Source organism: Oryctolagus cuniculus, chromosome 2, assembly GCF_051225735.1.
Source record: "Oryctolagus cuniculus isolate XC-2025 breed Fujian yellow rabbit chromosome 2, ASM5122573v1, whole genome shotgun sequence".
Lineage (NCBI taxonomy): Eukaryota > Metazoa > Chordata > Mammalia > Lagomorpha > Leporidae > Oryctolagus > Oryctolagus cuniculus.
The window spans coordinates 146,422,496-146,444,368 of record NC_142868.1 but is presented as its reverse complement, the minus strand read 5'-3'; the positions used below and the strand labels follow the sequence as shown (position 1 = coordinate 146,444,368).

The 21,873-nt window shown below is 38.0% G+C and overlaps 1 protein-coding gene and 1 pseudogene across 4 annotated transcripts in view; one reads left to right on the top strand and one right to left on the bottom strand.

The window, feature by feature from the left end:
• The window catches only part of XPO1 (exportin 1), a 49,373-nt gene that overhangs the window by 4,879 nt on the left and 22,621 nt on the right, over window positions 1–21,873 (bottom strand). For all 4 annotated transcript variants that reach the window (XM_002709852.5, XM_051838278.2, XM_070069081.2 and 1 more), the window contains 17 exons: window positions 16,141–16,202; window positions 15,890–15,934; window positions 14,941–15,122; window positions 11,921–11,969; window positions 11,493–11,612; window positions 10,153–10,281; window positions 8,857–9,015; window positions 7,643–7,840; window positions 7,016–7,154; window positions 6,680–6,861; window positions 6,444–6,600; window positions 6,202–6,365; window positions 5,827–5,961; window positions 5,065–5,248; window positions 4,679–4,785; window positions 2,473–2,667; window positions 1,624–1,792 (listed from right to left, as the gene is read on the bottom strand). In XM_002709852.5, coding sequence (XP_002709898.1) covers window positions 1,624–1,792; window positions 2,473–2,667; window positions 4,679–4,785; window positions 5,065–5,248; window positions 5,827–5,961; window positions 6,202–6,365; window positions 6,444–6,600; window positions 6,680–6,861; window positions 7,016–7,154; window positions 7,643–7,840; window positions 8,857–9,015; window positions 10,153–10,281; window positions 11,493–11,612; window positions 11,921–11,969; window positions 14,941–15,122; window positions 15,890–15,934; window positions 16,141–16,202 — 2,376 coding nt within the window. The remainder of the gene's footprint in view (window positions 1–1,623; window positions 1,793–2,472; window positions 2,668–4,678; window positions 4,786–5,064; window positions 5,249–5,826; window positions 5,962–6,201; window positions 6,366–6,443; window positions 6,601–6,679; window positions 6,862–7,015; window positions 7,155–7,642; window positions 7,841–8,856; window positions 9,016–10,152; window positions 10,282–11,492; window positions 11,613–11,920; window positions 11,970–14,940; window positions 15,123–15,889; window positions 15,935–16,140; window positions 16,203–21,873) is intronic.
• LOC127490464 (small nucleolar RNA SNORA40) lies at window positions 20,505–20,646 on the top strand (annotated as a pseudogene).

Below are 21,873 nucleotides of genomic sequence, written 5' to 3'. Positions count from 1 at the left end.
TGGCCCAAGTGCTTGGGCCCTGCACCCCTTGGGAGACCAGGATGAGTACCTGGCTCCTGCCATCGGATCAGCGCGTTGCGCCGGCCGCGAGGGCCATTGGGGGGGGGTCACCCAACGGCAAGGGAAGCCCTTTCTCTCTTTCTCTCTCTCTCACTATCCACTCTGTCAAAAGAAAAAAAAAAAAAAGAAAAAAAAAGAACACAGATATGAAATCAACCCAGGTGTCCATCAACTGATGACTGGATAAAGAAATTACAGTATATATAATGCATGGGATATTACTGAAAAAAGAATGAAAGTAGTAATAGATAAAATAAAAACATAGGTAACTATTAGTAATGTGTAGGAATGAAATCGAAATTTTCAGCTTTGATCCCTTTACAGCCCTTGTCTCTACTGTTGAGGAACAGTGTTTTTTTCTTCTTACTATGTGAATTCTTTACTTAGTGTAGGGTTAATCTTATGAGTATAAACTAGACTGAGTGTAGATCATCTCAAAATTAAAGGAATGGGAAAGGAAGGAGGAAGGAAAGTGGGAGCATGGATAAAGTGAGGGTAGTGTGGTAAGTATTACTAGCTCCTAAATCTGTATATGGGAAAACATGAAATTTGTTCACCTTAAGAAAAATAAGAGAGAGCTCGATTGGAAGTGAAGCAGCCAGGACTCAAAGCAGTGCCCATATGGGATGTTAGCATCACAAGCAACAGCTTTACCCACTATGCCACAATGCTGGTCTCCATCCACAAATTTAATTATTTCGTGCCCTAATTAAGAAGAATGATGATTCACAGCAGAAATGATACCCCAAGGATTTGGGCCATCTTCTACTGCTTTCCCAGGCCATAGCAAAGAGGTGGATCAGAAGTAGAGAAGACGGGACTTGAACCGGCACCCATGAGATGCTGGCTCTTCAGGCCAGGGCTTTAACCCGCTCTGTTGCAGTGAAAGCCCTTGGTTATCTTTGCTTATAAAAGTATCTTGAACTTCACAGAGCTCTTAGTTGACGATAAAGTCTGTGTTCTTCTCTTTTCCATATAGTGGTGAAGTTTTATCAAACAACTATCCTTAAGAATACATAAAGTAGCTCCAAGCCAACCCTGTTATCTATGGGGCATATTTTATGTTCGAAGGACATTAGTACATGTCTTTAGAAACTACATATAAAATATCAAACCCTCTGTGTACTATGCTTTTTCCTTCATCTATGATATAAATTTAAAAATTAGGCACAGTAAGAGATTATAACAACAATGCTAATAGAAATTACCACCATTAATACTCTTCTGTTTGTAGTGATTATTAAAAAGGTAATTTGAATAGACTGCAAATTGAAAACAGAGATTCCAAGTAACTAATGAGCTGGAAGCTCATACAGTCTGGGAAGCCCCTGCTTCCCATGTGGGAGACCCAGAGAAAGTCCTAGCTTCCGGCTTTGGCTTGCTCCAGCCACAGCCATTGAGACCATCTGGGGAGTGAATCAGCAGGTAAAAGTTCTAACTCTTTCAAATACGTAAGTGAGCAATTTATTTTTGGTAACACGGTAGATCAGAGAGGGAGAATACAATGTACGTTTTTAAAATGGAAGGCAGATGAACAAAAGGACATCTTTTCTATGTATTTACCTGTATCTGCAACATTCCTCATAGTATGTTTGAAAGCCCAAATGATGGAATCCAGAACAAGCTTAAACTGTGCAGGTGGAATAGCTAGAAATGCTGGGAAACAATGAGAATTGACAGCTTGAAGTAGTAAGAAAAAGTTTGTTCTGTGTTCAGGATATTCTTCAAAGTCCTAAAAATAAATAATGGGGATAAAACATTTCATCACCTTAGTTCTGTTAAATGGGAAGCAACAGTCAAGCCTTAATTCAGTATGATTGGTGTTGTCCTCTTACCCTGTAATATACTGCTTCCTAAGAGAAACTCAAACAAAAGAGTTTCACATTTATTAAAAAATTAAATAACTAAGACTGTATGCATGAATTATCAAATTGAAAAATGAAAGTCACCTTATTAAATGAAGAGAGGTCATCAAAACCACATAAAAATACCAAATTCTTGAGATTATCACCAATTTTGGTTTTGTTACTTTGGGACCACTATATTAAAAGTTAGCAACTGTGTAAATCTGTACACATACATCAAAGCTTTTCTCTTCAGGAATAATGTATTTTTCAATTTATTATCGGCAAATTATTCATGTTTCTAACTGAAAATCTGGACTGCATTTTCATTTATTTAAACCTATAAATACAATTTAATCCTTAAAAAAATAAAGGCTGATATGCTGCAAGTTTAATACATGCTAGGTGTTTCAAAGTTAAAATGTATTTTCCTTTCCTGATTTGGAAATTCAAATATTTAACTCCAGGGCCTTAAAACTACAATACTCTCAGATAACAATGACACTTTCAAGAGTTAAGGATATAGAGCAACATTTTTCATTATGTAATTAAAATGTAAATCACATACCTTATTTATCATATTCAATGTGCATTCAAAAACAGCATCAAATATTTGAGGTATTTCAGCTGTTATATGTCCTCCTAATTTGTTGACAATAATGGCCATGGTACTAAGCACTTCTGGTTCTCTAGCAGCTGGGACATTTCTCTGATAATCAATGAGAACTGCATCCAACAGAGGAGGAACAAAATTTTCAGCTACCTGTTGGGGTAATAAAAAATAAGGAAAATCAGATTTAATCCAGGCACTTGCTATCATAACAACTAGGTTATTCTTATCAAAAGATTTAGGTTGATCAAATCTGCTGAAAATGGGAGATCCTGTGTGTTTATCAGGTTTGTCTACATTAAACAAGTTACCAGAGAAAGAAAGATTAGGATCAGTCATGGATACAGTGTAGTTCAAATATATTCTAAAGAAAGTGAAGGGGCCAGTGTTGTGGTCCAGCAGGTTAAGCCACTGCTTGCAACAATAACATTCCTTACCAGAGGACAGTTTCAAGTCCTGGCTGCTCAGTTTCTGAACCAGCTCCCTGCCATCTGTTCCTGGGAAAGCAGAAGTATTTGGGCCCTTACCACTCACTTGGAAGACTGGTTTGGGCCTGGCCCAGGCCTGGCTGTTGTAGCCATTTGGTAAACTCTCTCCCTAACTCTGAGTTTCAAATAAATAAATAATTAACAAACAACAGTTCTCTACTAAGACACAAAAAATACAACCCATGTTGTTATAGTAGTGTCCAATAATACAAAACAATATTTGAAAGATAATTTCTAATTACTACCCATTTGGTGTCTCTAAAACTAGAATGGACTCATTTCCACCAACACTGACTTTCGCTACAAACCAGTTTTTAAAATACATCCTTGAATTTACTCCCTAAAACATAAACTTACCTGATTCCTTTTTTACTACGGTGCTCACAAAATTTGTCCAAGTTACTGTAAATTTAAAATCTTAGAATTCCTTCAATTCATCCTATCTTCTATTTCCAATTTCGAAATACACTTCCGATGACATAAAACACTTTTTTTTTTTTTTTTTTTTGACAGGCAGAGTGGACAGTGAGAGAGACAGACAGAGAGAAAGGTCTTCCTTTTCCATTGGTTCATCCCCCAATGGCCGCTACAGCTGGCGCACTGCGATGATCCGAAGGCAGGAGCCAGGAGCCAGGTGCTTTTCCTGGTCTCCCATGGGGTGCAGGGCCCAAGCACTTGGGCCATCCTCCACTGCACTCCTGGGCCACAGCAGAGAGCTGGCCTGGAAGAGGGGCAACTGGGACAGAATCCGGCACCCCGACCGGGACTAGAACCCGGTGTGCCGGTGCCGCAAGGCGGAGGATTAGCCTAGTGAGCCGAGGTGCCGGCTAAAACACACTTTCAAAACCTTTTAATGCTCAGTTTAGCTCCTTTAAAAACACTTTGTGAGTTACACTTCAACAAATATCCTGAAAAATATTTCCTTATCAAGGAGCAGTATCAGAATTTTAGGGGTACAAGTCAGAAGATACCCCTCTCTCTTGCTGTTTATCAAATATAAGAAATAAAAAAAAAAAAAACAAGGAAAAACTTGAAAATTTTCATGAATCATACACTGAAAAAAATTTAATTTTTTAAAAGATTTACTTACTTACTTATTTATTTATTTATTTATCTGAAAGCCAGAGTTCTTCTATTTGCCAGTTTACCCCTCAAACTGGCCGCAACTGCTGGAGCTGAGCTATCTGAAGCCAGGTGCCTAGAGCTTCTTCTGATTCTCCCATGTGGGAGCCCAAGGACTTGGGCCATCTTCTGTTGCTTTCCCAGGCACATTAGCAGTGAGCTGGATCGAAAGCGGGGCACCCAGGACACAAACAGGCGCCCATATGGGATGCCAGCACTGCAGGTATTGGCTTTACCCACTACCCCACAGCGTGGGCCCAGCATAAGGGACTTTCTTACTGAATAGGCAATCTATGGAAAGTTTTGTAGTTGTACAATTAATCTCAAAATTGTGATATACAAAAATTGCACATAGGTTAAATCTAAATTGTTTCCTACATACCCACAGAAATTGTAATGAGCTCTTTATCTTATATTAAGTAGCTATAAAATAATCAAACATAGACATCTACATTATATTCAAATTGGCAATACACACATATAAAGAGATAAACATATTTTGGAGAATGAGTCATTATAATAAAAAGCCAAGAAACCCAAAACATCTCTCTTACCATTTGTGGATCATTGGACCGGCTTACCCAACCAGATATCAACTTTAATGTTTCCCTTTTTACTGTTCGCATACTTCTAATCAATGGTTGCTTTGTAACCATTTCACCTAAGAAACATAAACAAGTAGAATCTAACTCACCAAATAAAATTTACAGTGATACCATTTACTATTACAAAAATTTAAAGCTAAAGGTATATAAAATTTAAAAGGAAAGTAATTATTAAGAATAATCTTAAAAGGGGACATCCAACTGTTGAAAAAAGAAAACATCAGGGGTAATATGGTACATGGGAAAGTTGATTTAAACCTGTCAGAAATACTGACTGGTTAACCTAAACCAGTGAAGATAAAACATTTTTGTACATATAGCATTATATTACCTACCATTAGCCTGAATAGCTGCAGAAATATTTTCACTGAGGCACTTGTACACATTAAGCATATCTAGGTAAATTCTTCCAAGCTGAATTACAAAAGGGTGTCCAACAGCTTTACAAGCTCTCACATTTGTCTTCAATATGCTACCAAGCTGTTTGACTGTTTCAGGATCTTTCAGTATATCCACATTCTGCAAAGACAAAAACAAACCCCATCACTTGAGAATTACCCATAACTACTCAATGAAAACCCAGTACCTTCTCTACACAAACCCTTACAATCCTATATGATAAAACATACACAGAACATTTCAATTACCAAAAATGACTAAAACATTCAAATTTTCACATAAACAATTAAGAAAAGTTTTTTGAGAGAGGGCAGGCATTAGGCACAGTGGTTAGATACTTGTTGCGTTATCTTTTATCGGAATAACTGGTTTGAGTCTTGCTCTTTCATTTCTGATCCAGCTTCCTCCCTAATGTGCACCCTAGGAGGCATCAAGATTATGGCTTAAGTGCTTGGGCACCCACCACCCGTATGCACAACTGAGATTGAGTGGCTGGCCTTGGGTGCTGGGGAGTAAACCAGCAGATGAAGATTTCTGACTGCCTGTCTCTCTCTCTGTCTGCCTTTCAGACAAAAGAAAACGGAAATATTAATTTTTTCAAAAATCACTTATGGATCAGGAATATGCATATATGGTATATATCAAAAGTACAAAAATCACATTTGCAAATTTCTTCTTCAATTCCAACTAAAACTTACTTTGGTTGCCTGCTGGATTATACTATCCCACACTTGATTGGGGAGCAGCATGTATTTTTCAATCAGATGTTCTTGGACTGTCTGGTCTGTTTGTGCACCAATCATGTAGCCCACAGCTTCATAAAATGTATGAACCTATTTTAAAAAGCAGACTTTGCTTACACTTATGCATTTTGGTAAAGAAAATCACACAACACACTCACTCTATATTACATAGGACAATAGTCTAGCAAACCAACTGTTAAGTTTCTGGCTTGCTATGAAAGGTCAACACAAAAACTTACAATTAATTTAACTGTAGGATTTTATTTCCATTAAATTCTTATTAATACAGGGATCACTTTCTAAAAATTACATGCTTAGCATTTTACATACCTGTTGAGGCTGAAGATCACAAATGATAGTGTTAATGTTGTTCAAAATTTCATCAATAAATGGCATTACTTCTCCAACCTGGACTTGAACAAAATGCCTGCGGCACTTCTGAGCTATTTTAATAAAAGTATCACAAGCCATGTCCTGGACTCCATCATGGGTCTCTAATAAAATAAAAACATTCATCTATTTTGCTCAATTAAAAAAAAATTAAAACATATTGAATTAAATGAATAATTTACCATGCATGAATTCAAACAGCTTGTTAACTACAGTCTTCAAAAATTTCCAGTGAGCTCTCAAAAATCTTGGATATTGACCTACTATGTACATGATATTTGATGCAATAATAGCTTTATTATCTTTCCCTCTTTTCTGTTCACATAATCCTAATAGATCCTGTAAAATAAGACAATTTTAAGTCATTTATCTTAACAAAGTATTTTATGGCTATAGTTCACATATATTCTTTGCTTACCTTTATAACAGTAACAAGAAATCGTTTTTCATCCTCTTCATGCATGGCTCCACTAATGGAGCCTATTGCCCAACACAATGTATTCAAATTTTTCCATGACCACTCTGTCCCATTCACTTGATTGTGAAGCTTTTCAGTCATTATTCTTTCTGTATCTACATAATCCAGATGAGTAAGATAAACTACAAAGAAAAATTTCAGATGTTTCAATTGCAAAACACAATGAGCCAGAAACTTTTATTAAAAAAAGTAAATTAATAAAAATGGCTACTTTAAAACATCAGTGTACCCCATTTTCTGAAAATTATTCCCATCTCAAAGTAGGTTTTAACTTACCTAATGTTTCTCTCATATTTTTATACAAATTTATGGAATCTGTATCCTTCATGAATTCTCTCACAACTTCTCCCTGATCATTTTCTACAACCAATACTTCCTCTGGTTTCGCCATACGACTAACCATCAATAAACGGACCTATCCAACAAGAAGACAATTAAGAAAATCTGTTAGCTATATGCTATTAGCCACAAATGTAGAAACTTAGGGGGAAAACTCAAGGCATGTACTTAAATTACCATGCCAAAAAAAAATTTCCAGAAAAGTTAAAAAGATATTTAATGCTATTACTTGATCACATAAAAAACGTGAACTATAAAGGCAAAAATTTAAATTTCATTGCAACAGTTTCCTGTGTCTCTTTTCCACATTCTCTATCAATGCAAAAGTGAAAGGCCAATGAACTTGCATGCCCAACAAATTCTCAAGTGATGTTGATGATGCAAGGACAGAAACTGCTTCTGAAAATCATGGCCAAATCAAATTCTTTCTGGTTCCAGCTTTCACAATTCCTGCAGAAGTTGTTGGATCCTTTTGACAGCTTATTAATTTAGATAGATTAGCCAGATTAAAAGGATCTACATATAGCAATCAAAACCACAGTAAGCATCAGGAAGAATACATACCTTGGATAACACTGGCAGATAGAGCTGTCTCCTGGGGGGAACATCAAAATGTTGAGTTCCTGACAGCAATGGAGAGGCAGATGTAGAAAATGGGCTCTCTCTATAGAGTTCAGCTGCCAAGTGATTCCAGTATTCAAGACAAATCTTAAAGATTTCAGTTTCTTCAACTTCTGATACCAGCAACATATAATGAAGAGCCTGTAAGACCAAAAGTGTTAATTTGTATTTACTATCAAATCTCAAAATTACCTTCCACTTGCTACTTTAATTGGAAATTAATGTTTTATTTCATACATCTTTGATTTCATTACTTACTCAAATCTATGAACTCTGAAAACAAATGGTGCTTTTTCTGACATATGCCACCATACTTCCAACAACCTCCTAAAAAGTTGATCATTATGTATTATAATCAAATAGCTTAAAAACATTGTTTGTAAAAGTCCTTTGATGATAGCCAAAGTGCAGAAATAATCCAAATGTTTAAAGGTAAATTGATAAATAAGATGTTATGTTCATATAATAGAATATAATTGATAAGAATATAACAGAGGAATCTTTAAATACATCAAACTGACACAGAAACCATACACAAAAGTCACAGGCTGTATGATCTAAATTTAGATGAAAAAAGCAGAACAGCTAAGTCCACTGGCAGAAACCAACTAAATGGTTTATAGTGGTTGAGGAAAACTACAGAGATAATGATTAGTTTGAGGGGTACACAATCTCCTTCAGGGTTGATGAAAACTGTTTTGAAATAGATATTAATACTTATACAAAAAATGCTACTTGACTGCATACACCCAAATGGATAAACTTATGTGAATGCCTCAATTAATTATAAAATATTTTTGGACATTTAGCTTGTAAAGTTACATGTGTAATATTGTTTAGGAATTTATTTTTATGAGAAATTAGTAGACACAGCCTTATGCAGAAAATTAGAAACTCAGCTTATTGACTGTATTTGAAAACTGACAAAATATATTATTTGTGTGTGTATATGTATATATGCACACACACGAATATATACATATGTATATACGCATATATACACGCATATATACACACATACATAGATATACACATATATACATACATTCATACACACACACACACACACACACACAGGGAAAGTAACAGGCATCATATTTTTGAGTTTTTTTAATACAGAAAAGCATTTCAGAACCCAAAGACTCCAAAAAGCCTACCTCCATGAGTGTTTCCCTGAGATTTAATCTTTTTTCTATAAGTTGACCGTGTTCCTTAAGAAAGGTGCAGAGAAACAAACTGAGGTTTTGAATAAAGTTCTGTTCGTCATCTTTTCCATTTGAATATGCTAGTCGAATATTGGTATTTAAAGGAAGCATCTGTAAATTAAAATAAATACTTAAAAATTAAAACAAAAATATTTTTGAAAAATTAAACACTATAATTTAAACCTGTAAGCCTACACAATACACATTTATTAATATTAAGCCATAAGAGGACTCCTCATTCTGTTATGCCTCCTTTTATTTCTCTGTGACCTAGGTTTTCGATTTTCTCCAAAAAGAAAGGTTACAGGGAAACTAGCTCTATTATAGTCTTTCAATTTTTCCATCAGACTTTTCCTTTCTCAGCGACAATGAAAACGTTTCCCAATATCTAGTCTGATCTCTGCAGCAAGATAAAGCTTGTAAATTCTGGAGAAAATACATTGTTGGGGCTGGCACTGTTGTGTAGTAGGTTAAGCTTCTGCACAGCATCCATATTGGTGCTGGTTCAAGACCCAACTGCTCCACTTCCAATCCAACTCCCTGCTAATGGTCTGGGAAAGCAGTGGAAGATGGTCCAAGTCCTTGGGCCCTTGCACCCACATGGGAGACCGCAAAAACGCTCATGACTCTTGGCTTCGGATCAGCTCAGCTATAGCTGTTGTGGCCATTTGGGGAGTGAACCAGCAGATGTAAGATTTCTCTCTCTATAACTCGGTTTCTCAAAGAAACAAATCTTAATTTTAAAAAATGTATTCTTTTGACACACCTAAAACCTTTACTTCAAGTAATTTTCAGTTCCCATTAAAAACTTCTGTTTTACTACTGATTTTATAGAAACACAATATTTCAGAGTTGGCGCCTTGGCCTGCAGCGCCGGCATCCCATATGGGTGCCAGCTCGAGACCTGGCTGCTCCATTTCCTATCTAGCTCTCTGCTATGGCCTGGGACTGCAGTAGAAGATGGCCCAAGTCCTTGGGACCTGCACCCGTGTGGGAGACCCAGAGGAAGCTCCTGGCTTTGGATCGGCACAGCTTCAGCCACTGCAACCAACTGGGGAGTGAACCATCAGATGGAAGACCTCTCTCTCTCTCTCTCGAACTCTTTCAAATAAATAAATCTTAAAAAAATAAAAACACAATATCTCAATACACTTGATGTGTAACACATGGAGGTAAAATATCTGAACTTGAATCCAACATTTTCTAAGGCACAAAAATGGTTCCATTTTCAAGATAGCAGACTATTACCTGTTTTAGCTGCATCATTGTCAGTGTAAATAGCGTTACAAATTGTTCCTCATATTGGCTTACACTCACACCAGCAATCTCGGTGAGGCACTTCAGAGAGACATTTCGAAACATTGGAACATTCAGGAACTATATTTTTAAAAAAGAGAAACATAAAATTAAATAGCTGAAGCACATGATGCTTAAGATAAACATTTTAAGGAAAGGAAAAGATTTAACAATCAGAAACAAGTTAGCAGTCAAATAGGTAAGTGAATGATATGCCTTATTTTAGAGATTATTTTAAGGAAATTCCATCATCTAAGGAATACTATGAATTTGGAGAAAATATATAAGTGGCAAAGCTATCAGTGGGTGGCAGTTTGGTAAGCATTAAAAGCCTTAGCCTATTACATTCTATTCATAAGACACCTATAAAGACTTAAATTGAACAATAACTATACCACTTACAGTAACATTTAATTAAATATATGTCCTAGAAATAGTTGCAGAATTGAAAACTTGAGACTTAATGGGATAGAAATAGACATATATGGGCCATGAGTATCTATTCAAGTCCTGCCTGCTCTGCTTCCAATCTAGCTGTTTATGCATTTGGCAAAACAGTACAAGACTAGTACGGAATATTGGGCTGCTGGCTTTGGCTTGAAACAGTCCCTGCAGTTAGGGCCATTTGGGGGATGAACCAATAGACAGAAGAGATATGTCTCTTTTTCTCTGTAACTCTGCCTATTTTTCAAGTAATAAATCTTTTAAAAAAGGACATGTCTATTGACCTGCTAATTCCATTTTAAACAAATTTACTGGAAGGAAATGCTTGATATGAGTATAAATATCCTATATACACAAGAATGTAGCTGAGAGTGAAGGGGTGACTGGTTAAGTGGCTGAACTGTTGGGATGCAAACATTCCTTTTTTTTTTTTTTAAAGAGTATCATGGTTTAGGTCCTGCCTCTTCCCAAGATTCCCCAGCTTCTGGGAAGTAGCAGGTAATGCTTCAAGTAAGTGGGATGCCTAAACTGAGGTCCAGTCTAGGCCCTTGAGGGCAATCTGAGAAATGACCCAACAGAAGGGAGCAGTTTGTCTCTTTCCCAGCCTCTCAAATAAATGAAAAACAGAAAAGGTGACTAAATATAATCAAGTCTGTCATTTAAATTAAATGAAATTATAGGATATAAGTGGCAGAATCACAGAATTTGACTCATTTCAATTACTAGCTATAATTATGGAAACATTCCTTTTGTGCACTGTCACCTCAGAAACACTGGCTATGCAGAAAGATCTTTACAACTTAAAAGGATATATACAAGTAAGCAGTAACAAAATATATTCATACTACCTTATAAATTAATGTGCTAATTAACTTGGTCTCAAAAATATATCCCAGTGGAATCCAGTTCAGAAACCTGAGCAGTGTTTCCAAGGTTGCATGTACAAGTGGAGCATTTTGAGAATTTTCCTGTAATAAAAACACATCTGTAAATATTATTTTCCTATAACTTATTTTTGAAAATGAAACTAAGGGCAGGCACTTCAGTTCCATACATTAAATTTCTAATTAAGGCACATCCTGGGAGGCGGCAGTGATGGCTGAAGTAACTGGTTTCTTGTCACTCAAATAGAAGACACAGATTGAGTTTCCCAGCTCCTGGTTTTGGCCTTGCCCTAACCTCAGCTGCTGCAAGCATTTGGGGAGTGACCCAGCAGCTAGGCACACAGCCTCTTAGGGCTTGGTTTTGAAATAAAAAACAAATTAAGAGCACTTACCATCACAAACTGACACAGCTGAAATATCTGTGAGAACTCATTGCACATGCTTAAAAAAAGAATAACAGGTTCCAATTTAGAAGACAAATAAACACCACATTTATATACTAATAAAATCATTAAAAATTTCATGATTTTAATGACCTGTCATCAGTCAGAACTTGAGTGACTTCAATTTCAACACACTTAAAGTACCAATCAAAAGCAAGCTGTTAAAACTACAAACACTAAGGCCAGTTTTGGCACAGCGGGTTGGGTTCCTGCCTGAAATACTGGCATCCCACTGGTCAAGTCCCAGCTACTCCAGTTCTAATCCAGCTCCCAGCTAATGCACCACAGAGGGCAGCAGAAGATGCTGGGTACCTGCCACTATGTGGGAGACCTGAATGAATTCCAGGTCCTGGTTTCACCTGTCCCAGTCCAGGCTGTTGTGTCCATCTGGGAAATGAACAGGTGGATGGCTATTAGACATTCTCTCTTTCTCTCTCCATCTCTGACTGTAACTCTGCCATTCAAAAAATAATTCTTTAAAAACAAACCCAAAAGCACTCTCTAATTCTCACCTAAAAGGACTACTGTCAAAAAAAACAAAAACAAAAACAAAAAAACAAAACTTCATTTCTTAGGAGTTTGGTTTTTTGACACATTTACTCTTATTTTATCCCTTCAATAATCTCTCAAGTTTTCTCAAGTTTTGTTCTCTTTAATGCACATACTTGAAAGAAAACTCTCCAAACAAAATAGCATTACATAGAGTAGCTCCTCCCTTCCCCAAAAGGAGGTATGTTCCAATCCCTAGTGGTTGCCTGAAACCATGAATAATACTGAGCCCCTATATATTCTACCTATTTCCATATACAGACTTGTGATAAAGTATCAATTAGTATGTAGTTTACATATTAAGTATACAAAAAACATACAGATTAACAATAATATAAGGCACTAAAAAGTTATGATTGCAGTTTCTCTCAATATCTTATTGCAACCACTAACAGCTTCTCTTTGGCATATTCAAATTGCCAGCATGGTTACTCTTGCACTGTAAGCACTAATACCATAAAAGACTATTTGAAACTCTAGATAGCTACAATCTGATTAAAGGGTAAGTAGCAGCTCATCCTCATACAATGTGGATACGCTGAATGAAAGAATGATTCTTATCTTGGGTGGGACAAGGGACAAATTTCAACCCATAACTCGGAATTATGTGCAATTTAGATTTACAGCAAGACAGAAATCTGCTGGTTCACTCTCCAAAAGACTGCCCCAGCCAGGGCTGGGCCAAGTCAAAGCCAGGAGCCTGGAACTCCTGTGTGGCAGGGGCCCAAGTACTTGGGCCATCTTTTCCTGCTTTCCTAGGCACATCTGCAGGAAGCTGGATCAGAAGCAGAGTAGCCAGGAGGCCAGGGGCTAACATGGCACACCAGTGTCCCATGTAACGGTTAACCTACTATACCACAACACTGGCCCGTTATTATGTTTCAAAGTATTTTGCATTTAGTATTTTCAGCCATGTTTGACAGCAGGCAATTGAAACAATGGAAAAACAAATGACAGATAAAGGGAGAACTAATGTACAGCCCAAACCCCAAAATGTGCTCACAATAATTCAGAGAAAAAATGATAAATCCTTTAGCTTATTTAGCAAAATCTTGTATTCTTAAAGAATAAAACAAATTTGTTACTAAATGGAAGAAATGTATATATACTTTATTATTTTTTTTTTTAAATGAGAAGTAGAGAAGCCGGGACATGAACTGGCACCCATATTGGATGCCAGTGCCACAAGTGGCGGCTTAGCTCACTATGCCATAGCTAGCTCCATCTCATTTCTAATTTTAAGGGGAATGTTTTCAGTACTTTGTGATTAAATATCATTTATATTATATTATTTATTTATTTGAAAGTCAGAGTTATACAGAAAGAGGAGAGGTAGGGAGAGAGAGCTTTCATCCACTGGTTCACTCCTAAATTGGCTGTTGTAATGGCCAGAGCTGTGCCAATCTGGAGCCAGGAGCCAGGAACTTTTTCCAGGTATCGCATGCGGGTGCAGGGGCCCAAGGACTTGGGCCATCCTCCACTGCTTTCCCAGGCCACAGCAGAGAGCTGGATCGGAGAAGGAGCAGCTAGGACCAGAACCGGTGTCCATATGGGAATATGGGACACCAGCGCCACAGGCAGAGGAGTAACCTACTGCACTCTGACGCCAGCCCCTTGGGCCATCTTCTACTGCTTTCCCAGGTCATAGTGGAGAGCTGGATTGGAAGTGGAGCAACTGGGACTTGAATCGGCTTCCATATGGGATGCTGGGATTGTAGGCAGCGGCTTTACCCACTATGCCACAGCACCAGCCCTAGTGTACAAATAGTTTAACCTGGTATACTACTAAAGGTCAAACTGGCATGTTTAATTATTGGAGAACTGACAAGAAATAGACATAATAAGAATTCAGCTGGGGCTGGTGTTGTAGCATAGTGGTGTTAAACTGCAGTTTGCAATCCTGGCATCCCATATGTGCACCAGTGTCCCAGCTGCTCCACCTCTCATCCAATTCCCCGATAACAGCCTGGGAAAAGCATCAGAAGATGTCCCAAGTGTCGGGGTTCTACTACCCACGTGGAAAACCCAGATAAAGTGCTTGGCTTTAGCCTGGCTCAGTGCTGATCATTATGGCTACCTGGGGAATGAATCAGCAGACGGAAGATCTCTCCTCTCTCTATATATATATCTCTTTCAAATAAATAAATGAATCCTTAAAAAAAAAAACTCAGCTGACATATGGATGTAAGTGATTTCCTTGAAACCTTTAAAGAGATCTGAAAGATGTATGGTATCTTTAACACTTCTCAACCCTCCAGGATTTAGATTAAAGCAATTTAGGACTATTTCTTTATTTGTAGTCAAACTACAGGTAACTTACAACATTAGCCATCACAGTTCTGTGAACATTTAAAATTTATTTTTAAATTGCTGGAAATAGTTTAACAAATTATTTTTAAATACTAAACAAAATTACTTGCCTGTCTTTTAAATGCTTAGCTTTCACTTGAGTTATCTGTCCACTAGAGAAATCAAATACTTCTTCACTCAAAAGCTTAAGTATCACCATATTATTCTGACAAAGACTTTCACTGGTCCTACTTGCTCCAACAATGTCACTGATGAAAGTTGGCCAATGTTTGGGCCATTCTTGTTTCAGTATCTAAAATAAGACATTAAATGTTAATTTCATTCATTCTGAAAAGGTAAATAGAGTAATTCTCAAATAAACACATACTACTAAAATCTGGAGTAAATATGCAAAATTTTCAATTCCTCTCATTTTATATAATACAGTTCTCTGCCTTAAAACACCTCATAGCTCCATTCATTATTCTAAATTAATGGTCTCCTCTAGCTCTAGTATGTATACACATCAACATTTAGTGTACAGATATGTGTAATTTATCCAAGAAACTCTTACTTAAGTGACAACAGGTGGGCAAGAAGATTACTGAATGGAATTTGGACTTTGAAATTGAAAGGCTCTACACATGCAAATTAGCAAGTGAGGACACTGCAAATAGGGACTGAATATCTTTTAACAAAAGCTAGAAAAGTATGGACTGGGATGCTAGCGATCTTTCAGGTATTCTCTAGTAATACGTTCTAACATGCTAAGTGGCTATCTTCTGTGGAAAAAAAGGGAGACATTACTCTAGAAAACAGGAAAATAAAATTCTACATAGGAATTATACAAAAAGCTTGAAGTTTCTCAAAGGTTCCAAAATGCTGTCACAGTAAAAAATTAATGGACTCCCAATATGGAGCCCAAATCACAATAGTATTTGATGATCCCTACCATGGCAAAATATTCAAGATGTTCATCTCCTTTATTTGATAAAGTAAGCTTTAACATTTAGTTCAAAATAAGAATAACTAAAGCATTTAATTTTCCTAAGAAAAGCAATTAATTAAATTAAAGCTTACCTGAACAAGAATCATATTTAACTTTCCAATATACACCTTTTCCTTCTGAAGGGGGGAAAAAAAGACAAAATAAGGAGCTAAAATAGGTCTCAAAGGAATATAAAATAAGATATTCTCCTGGGAGATAATTATAAATGGTACTGTAAATATGCACGTTCATACATCTATGACAGAAGTAAGATCTAAACAAAGAGTTAATTAATATTTAGATGATTCTGCATGCTCAGGATAATTTACCAAAAAAAATTTACCTCTACACAAGTTGGATCAGATGACGTCTTGATAATGAGGCCAACAACATATTTTTTAATTCCTATTCAAACAGGAGGGGGGGAAACAGAATGGATTAAAAGCTGATCTGATTTTTTTTAAATCCATAAATACCTTATTATATATTTCTAAAATGATCTTATATTTTTATAACATGCTACAAGATTTTAAGAACCCAGTGCAGAGGGCACAGTTAAATCAGATTAACAGATTAAACATGCCAAAAGTATTTGTAAGTGAATTTAGTCTGGCTGCTATTCATATTTTAAAATTTTTCATTTCTTCATTAACTTAACACTACAGACTTAACAATTCCTGACCATTACCTTGTTTTTTTGAATATTTATTTATTTGAAAGGCAGAGTTATAGAGAGGAGAGGCAAAGAAAGAAAGAGAGAGAGAGAGAGGTCTTCCAACTGCTGGTTCACTCCCCAGATGCCACAACAGCCAGAGCTGCACTAATCCAAAGCCAGGAGCCTCTTGTGATCCAGTTCTCTGCTATGGCCTGGGAAAGCAGTCGAAGATGGCCCAGAAGCTTTGGTCCCTGCACCCACATGGGGGACCTGGAAGAAGCTCCTGCGTCTACCTCTCTGTTAACTCTGCCTTTCAAATGAATAAATAAATCAGAGGAAACAGGCCATTTCCCCATGTCCCAAACAAAACTTCTAAAAAAAATACTAATTTAGGGGTTGGCACGGTGGTGGTACACTGGATTAAGCCCTGCTTCTGATCCACCTCCCAGAGAGTTCCAGGCTCCTGGATTTGGACTGGATGAGCCACAGATATTGCTGCAGTTTGGGGAATAAACGGTACATGAAAGATGTCTCTCTGTATTTCAAATAAATGTTTTTTAAAAATTAATAACAAGAGACCAGTGTTGTGGCATAGTATGATGGACTAACACCTGAAGTGCCAGCATCCCACAGGGGCACCAGTTTGTATCTCTGCTGCTCCACTTCTGATCCATTTCTGTCGGTGTGCCTGGGAAAAGAGGATGGCCTGGACCTTGGTCCCTTCACCCAAATGGGAGATCTGGATGAGGCTCCTGGCTTCAATCTCAGCCAGCCCGGACCATTGCGGTCATTTGGGCAGTGAACCAGTGGATGGAGAATCCTCTCTGTCTCTTTTCTCTACCTCTGTCTTTCCTCCTCAATAACTTTGATATAAATAAATGAAATTAAAAAAAAAAAACACTGGGAATTATAGGAAGTTTTCCATAACTGTTTTTAAACTGTGGAAAAAGTTTATAGTACAATAAAGCCCCACAAAAGGGTTAATGACCAAACGAAAATCTAAAACCTAATTAGTGTTAATATGCATGTTAGAGAAATGTTGAACTGTCCACCAGGCATCAACCTTTCTTAACTGTTGTTTTAAGTTACAAATACAATAATGACTAAACGAAAGAGAACCGTTTACATTTTAAAAAGTCAAGTCAACCCTAGGCAAAGGGCACAATACAAACTGTTGCAGATAAGATACAGAAATGAATGCTAAAACTAACTGGCAAACCTTAGAGGAAAAGTAGAGTATCTTTATAGTGTCAAATTGAAATACATCAAATACAATGGGAAAACATGTAAATAGAAAACCCAGTAGGAACTCATACAGCTTATCATAACTTATATAGCTTAATTATAAATGAGCGATAAAACACACTGACAACATGTATTGCTTGGTAAAATGGACTGTTAAGGCCATTAACACTTTGATGGTATTCTAGCTTAAAAAAAAAAAAAAAAAAAAAAAGGAGAAATTCAATTGAATCTTGAAAGAAACATCAAAGAAACCCAAACCAAAACATACTCTACAGACACAACTCATTAGACAAGAACCTGGCACAGGGGTTAAGTTGCTATTTGGAATGCCCCCATAATCAGAGTCCCTGCCCCACTTCTGATCCAGCTTCCTGATAACCCACACCCAAGGATGGCTCAGATACTTGAATCCTAGCCACAATTGTGGGAGACCTGGATTGAGTTCTAGGCTCCTGTCTTCATATTGGCCCAGCCTCAGCCATGGACATTTAGGGAGTGACTAAGAGCATGAAAGGTATCTCTTTCACATACAGTGAAAATAAATTCCTAAAAAAATTTTTAAAATTCACAAAAAATACATAAAAACAAACTAAAACTGGTGCTAGCACTGTGGCGCAGCGGGTTAAAGCCCTGGCCTGAAGCACTGGCATCCCATATGGGCACAGGTTCAAGACCCGGCTGCTCTTCTTCCGATCCAGCTCTCTGCTATGGCCTGGGAAAGCAGTAGAAGATGCCCCAAGTCCTTGAGCCCCTACACCCAGGTGGGAGACCAGGAGGAAGCTCCTGGCTTCAGATCTGCGCAGCTCTGGCCGTTGCGGCCATTTGGGGAGTGAACTATCGGATGGAAGACCTCTTTCACTCTCTATCTCTCCCCCTCCTTCTTCTCTCTCTCTGTGTAACTCTTTTAAATAAATAAATAAATCTTCAAAAAAGAAAAAAAAAACTTTAAAATGAAACAAAACTAAACACAACTCATAAGAACTATGAAGATGCTGAAAAAGAAAAAAAAAAGGAATACAGAATTGTCCAAAGACTGAGACAAAGTAATTAAACATAATGTAGACCCCAGTAAAGCTTTAAGAGAACCTGTTCCTGAACACCTGGCTATCTTTCTCTCTCTTACAGTCTCCTTCTCCCTCTTTTCCATCTACACCCCCTTCCATCTGGTATGTTGGGCTCCCCCAATAAACCCTTTCCCTTAAAAAAATAAATAAATGTACTGTAGAATATAAAAGGACGTTTGGGAGAAAATTTGTGAAATGTATTAAGAACTACAGTTCAGTTAATATTGAAGCACGAGCCAGCACTGTGGTGTACCGGGCAAAGCCGCCACCTGTAGTTCCCACATCCCATATGCGTGCCAGTTCCAGTCGTGGCTGCTCCACTTCCAATCCAGCTCTCTGCAATGGCCTAGGAAAGCAGTAGAAGATGGCCCAAATCCTTGGGCCCCTCCAACTGTGTGGGAGATGCAGAAGAAGCTCCTGGCTCCTGGCATGGGATCAAGCGCAACTCCGGCCATTGTGGCCATTTGAGAAGTAAACCAGCAGATGAAAGACTTCTGTCTCTCTCTCTGCCTCTCCTTCTCTCTGTGTGTAACTCTGACTTTCAAATATATAACTTAAAAAAAATTGATGCAATATAATTATTCTTGGTTTTGACAACTCCACTACAATTATCTAAAGTCCATAATGTTAGGAAAAAGTTTATATGGTCTAAGGGAATTCGATTTTCCTGAAAATATCGCTTTTAAGGATTATTTGAGGGGCTGGTGCTGTGGCGCAGCAGGTTAACGCCCTGGTTTGAAGCACTGGCAACCCATATGGGCGCAGGTTCAAGACCCGGCTGCTCCTCTTCTGATCCAGCTCTCTGCTCTGGCCTGGGAAAGCAGTAGAAGATGGCCCAAGTGTTTGGGCCCCCACTACCCACATAGGAGATTGGGATGAAGCTTCTGGCTCCTGGTTTCAGCCTAGCCAGTGCTGGTCCCTTTGTGGTCATCTGGGGAGTGAACCAGATAGAAGATCTCTCCCTCTCTCTCAGTAACTCAAGCCTTTCAAATAAATAAATCTTGATTTTTTTCCCCCAAGGAATTCATGTACCAAACAACAGTGCCCAACAGCCAACCAGTCTCACTATGGATTAAAAAAATCAACCTCCAAAAGCTGTAGACTAAATCTTTTTTTTTTTTTTTTTTTTTTTTTTGACAGGCAGGGTTAGTTAGAGACAGAGAGAGAGGTCTTCCTTCTGTTGGTTCACCCCCCAAATGGCTGCTATGGCCAGCGTGCTGCACCAATCTGAAGCCAGGAGCCAGGTGCTTCCTCCCAGTCTCCCAATGCAGGTGCAGGACCCAAGCACTTGGGCTGTCCTCCACTGCCTTCCCGGGCTACAGCAGAGAGCTGGACTGGAAGAGGAGCAACTGGGACTAGAACCCAGGGTGCCAGCGCTGCGGGCGGAGGATTAGCCTAGTGAGCTGCAGTGCCAGCCTAAATCTTATAAACTGATTTCATTGTGGTGATGCAAGGTGTTAGGCACAGTGGTTAAGATGCACTGGGACACCCACATCACACATCACAGTGCCAGTTCAAGTACCAGCTACTCCACTTCTGGTTCAACCCCCAAGGTACGTAAGATGCTCCAAGTCCTTTGGGCCCCTGCCACCCATCTTAGACACCCAGACAGTGTTAAAGACTCCTAGTTTTGGCCTAGCCCAGCCCCAAATATGGCAGGTGCTAGGAAAGTAAACAACTGGTTCCAGGATCTCTCTCTTTCAAATAAACTAAACTTTAAAAACAAAAACACAAAACTAAACTTGTGGTTTTGAACTTGTGAACAGATTTACAGAGAACCGCAAAAAATATATCCTCTTTTATAACCCACAACTCATTGATCACTATTTTCTTGCCACAGTGACATTCCCCAGTATGAGTTTTGAAACATACAAGAAGGAATAGGATGCCTAACAGTCAAATAGGACTGAAGACTTGAAAAAAATCTTAAAGCATAAGACATGGGAAAAAAAAATAGCCATCCCTGCACCTATGCAGACATTTGGAGAGCTAACCAGAAGCTGGAAGACCTCTATCATTCTGCCATTCCAACAAAATAAATAATTTTTATAAAATACAGAAACAAAAAAATAGTTAAGTTAAATAGCCAATATAAATTCGCATCTGAGTACTGTTAACTTCAGCTAACTATAAAGATAAGAAAGAAATCCCATCTTGACTTACAAGATACACATTATCTTCCATGTTATTTACAAAGCAGTGAAGACTTTTATCTCTTAGGAATGCTTTGCAAGTATCAGATACATAATTACAGGGTCAAAGATATACAGATGTGTTACTAATCCTGATCTTTATTATGAACAGGATTCACCAAACCCCTTAAAAATACTGAGGACAAGCCACTTTTAAATACTACATGCGAATGGTGTCATATTCCTATGGAAGCAAAAAATCCTACTTTTAAACTTTAAGTCATTAAATTCTTTTAAAGATTTTTATTTTTTATTTGAGAGGTAGAATTACAGACAGTGAAAGGGAGAGACAGAGAAAAAGGTCTTCCTTCTGTTGGTTCACTTTCCAAATGGCCACAATGGCCAGTGCTGCACCGATGTGAAGCCAGGAGCCAGGTGCTTCCTTCCAGGGTCCCATGCAAGTGAAGCAAACACTTGGGCCATCCTCCACTGCTTTCCCAGGCCACAGCAGAGAGCTGGATTGAAAGAGGAGCAGCCGGGACTAGAACCAGCTCCCATATGGGATGCCAGCGCTGCTGGCTGAGGATTAACCTACTGCGCCAAGGTGCTAGCCCCTAAGACATTAATTTCACATTAGACTATTTTCCTGTCATAAATTGTAATGCAGTTAGGTAAAATGCTGTATTTGGTTGAGAAAAATGCATTTATAGACAAATTATTAAAATGTAAGTTAAAAAAGTAGCACATTCCAACTCCTATCCCTCACAAAAGCTAGTTATTGTATCCCATGAAAACAAGTCTGGGATGGGTGTTTGGCCCATTTGGTAAGCCACTGATTTAGAAGATACCTGTATCCCACATCAGACTACCCGGCATACCCAACTCTGGCAGCCAATGGTGATGTCTCAAATAGTTGGTAGCCTGAGAGAGAGCTGGATTGAGTTCCTGGTTCCCAGCTTTAACCTAATACAGAGGCAGTT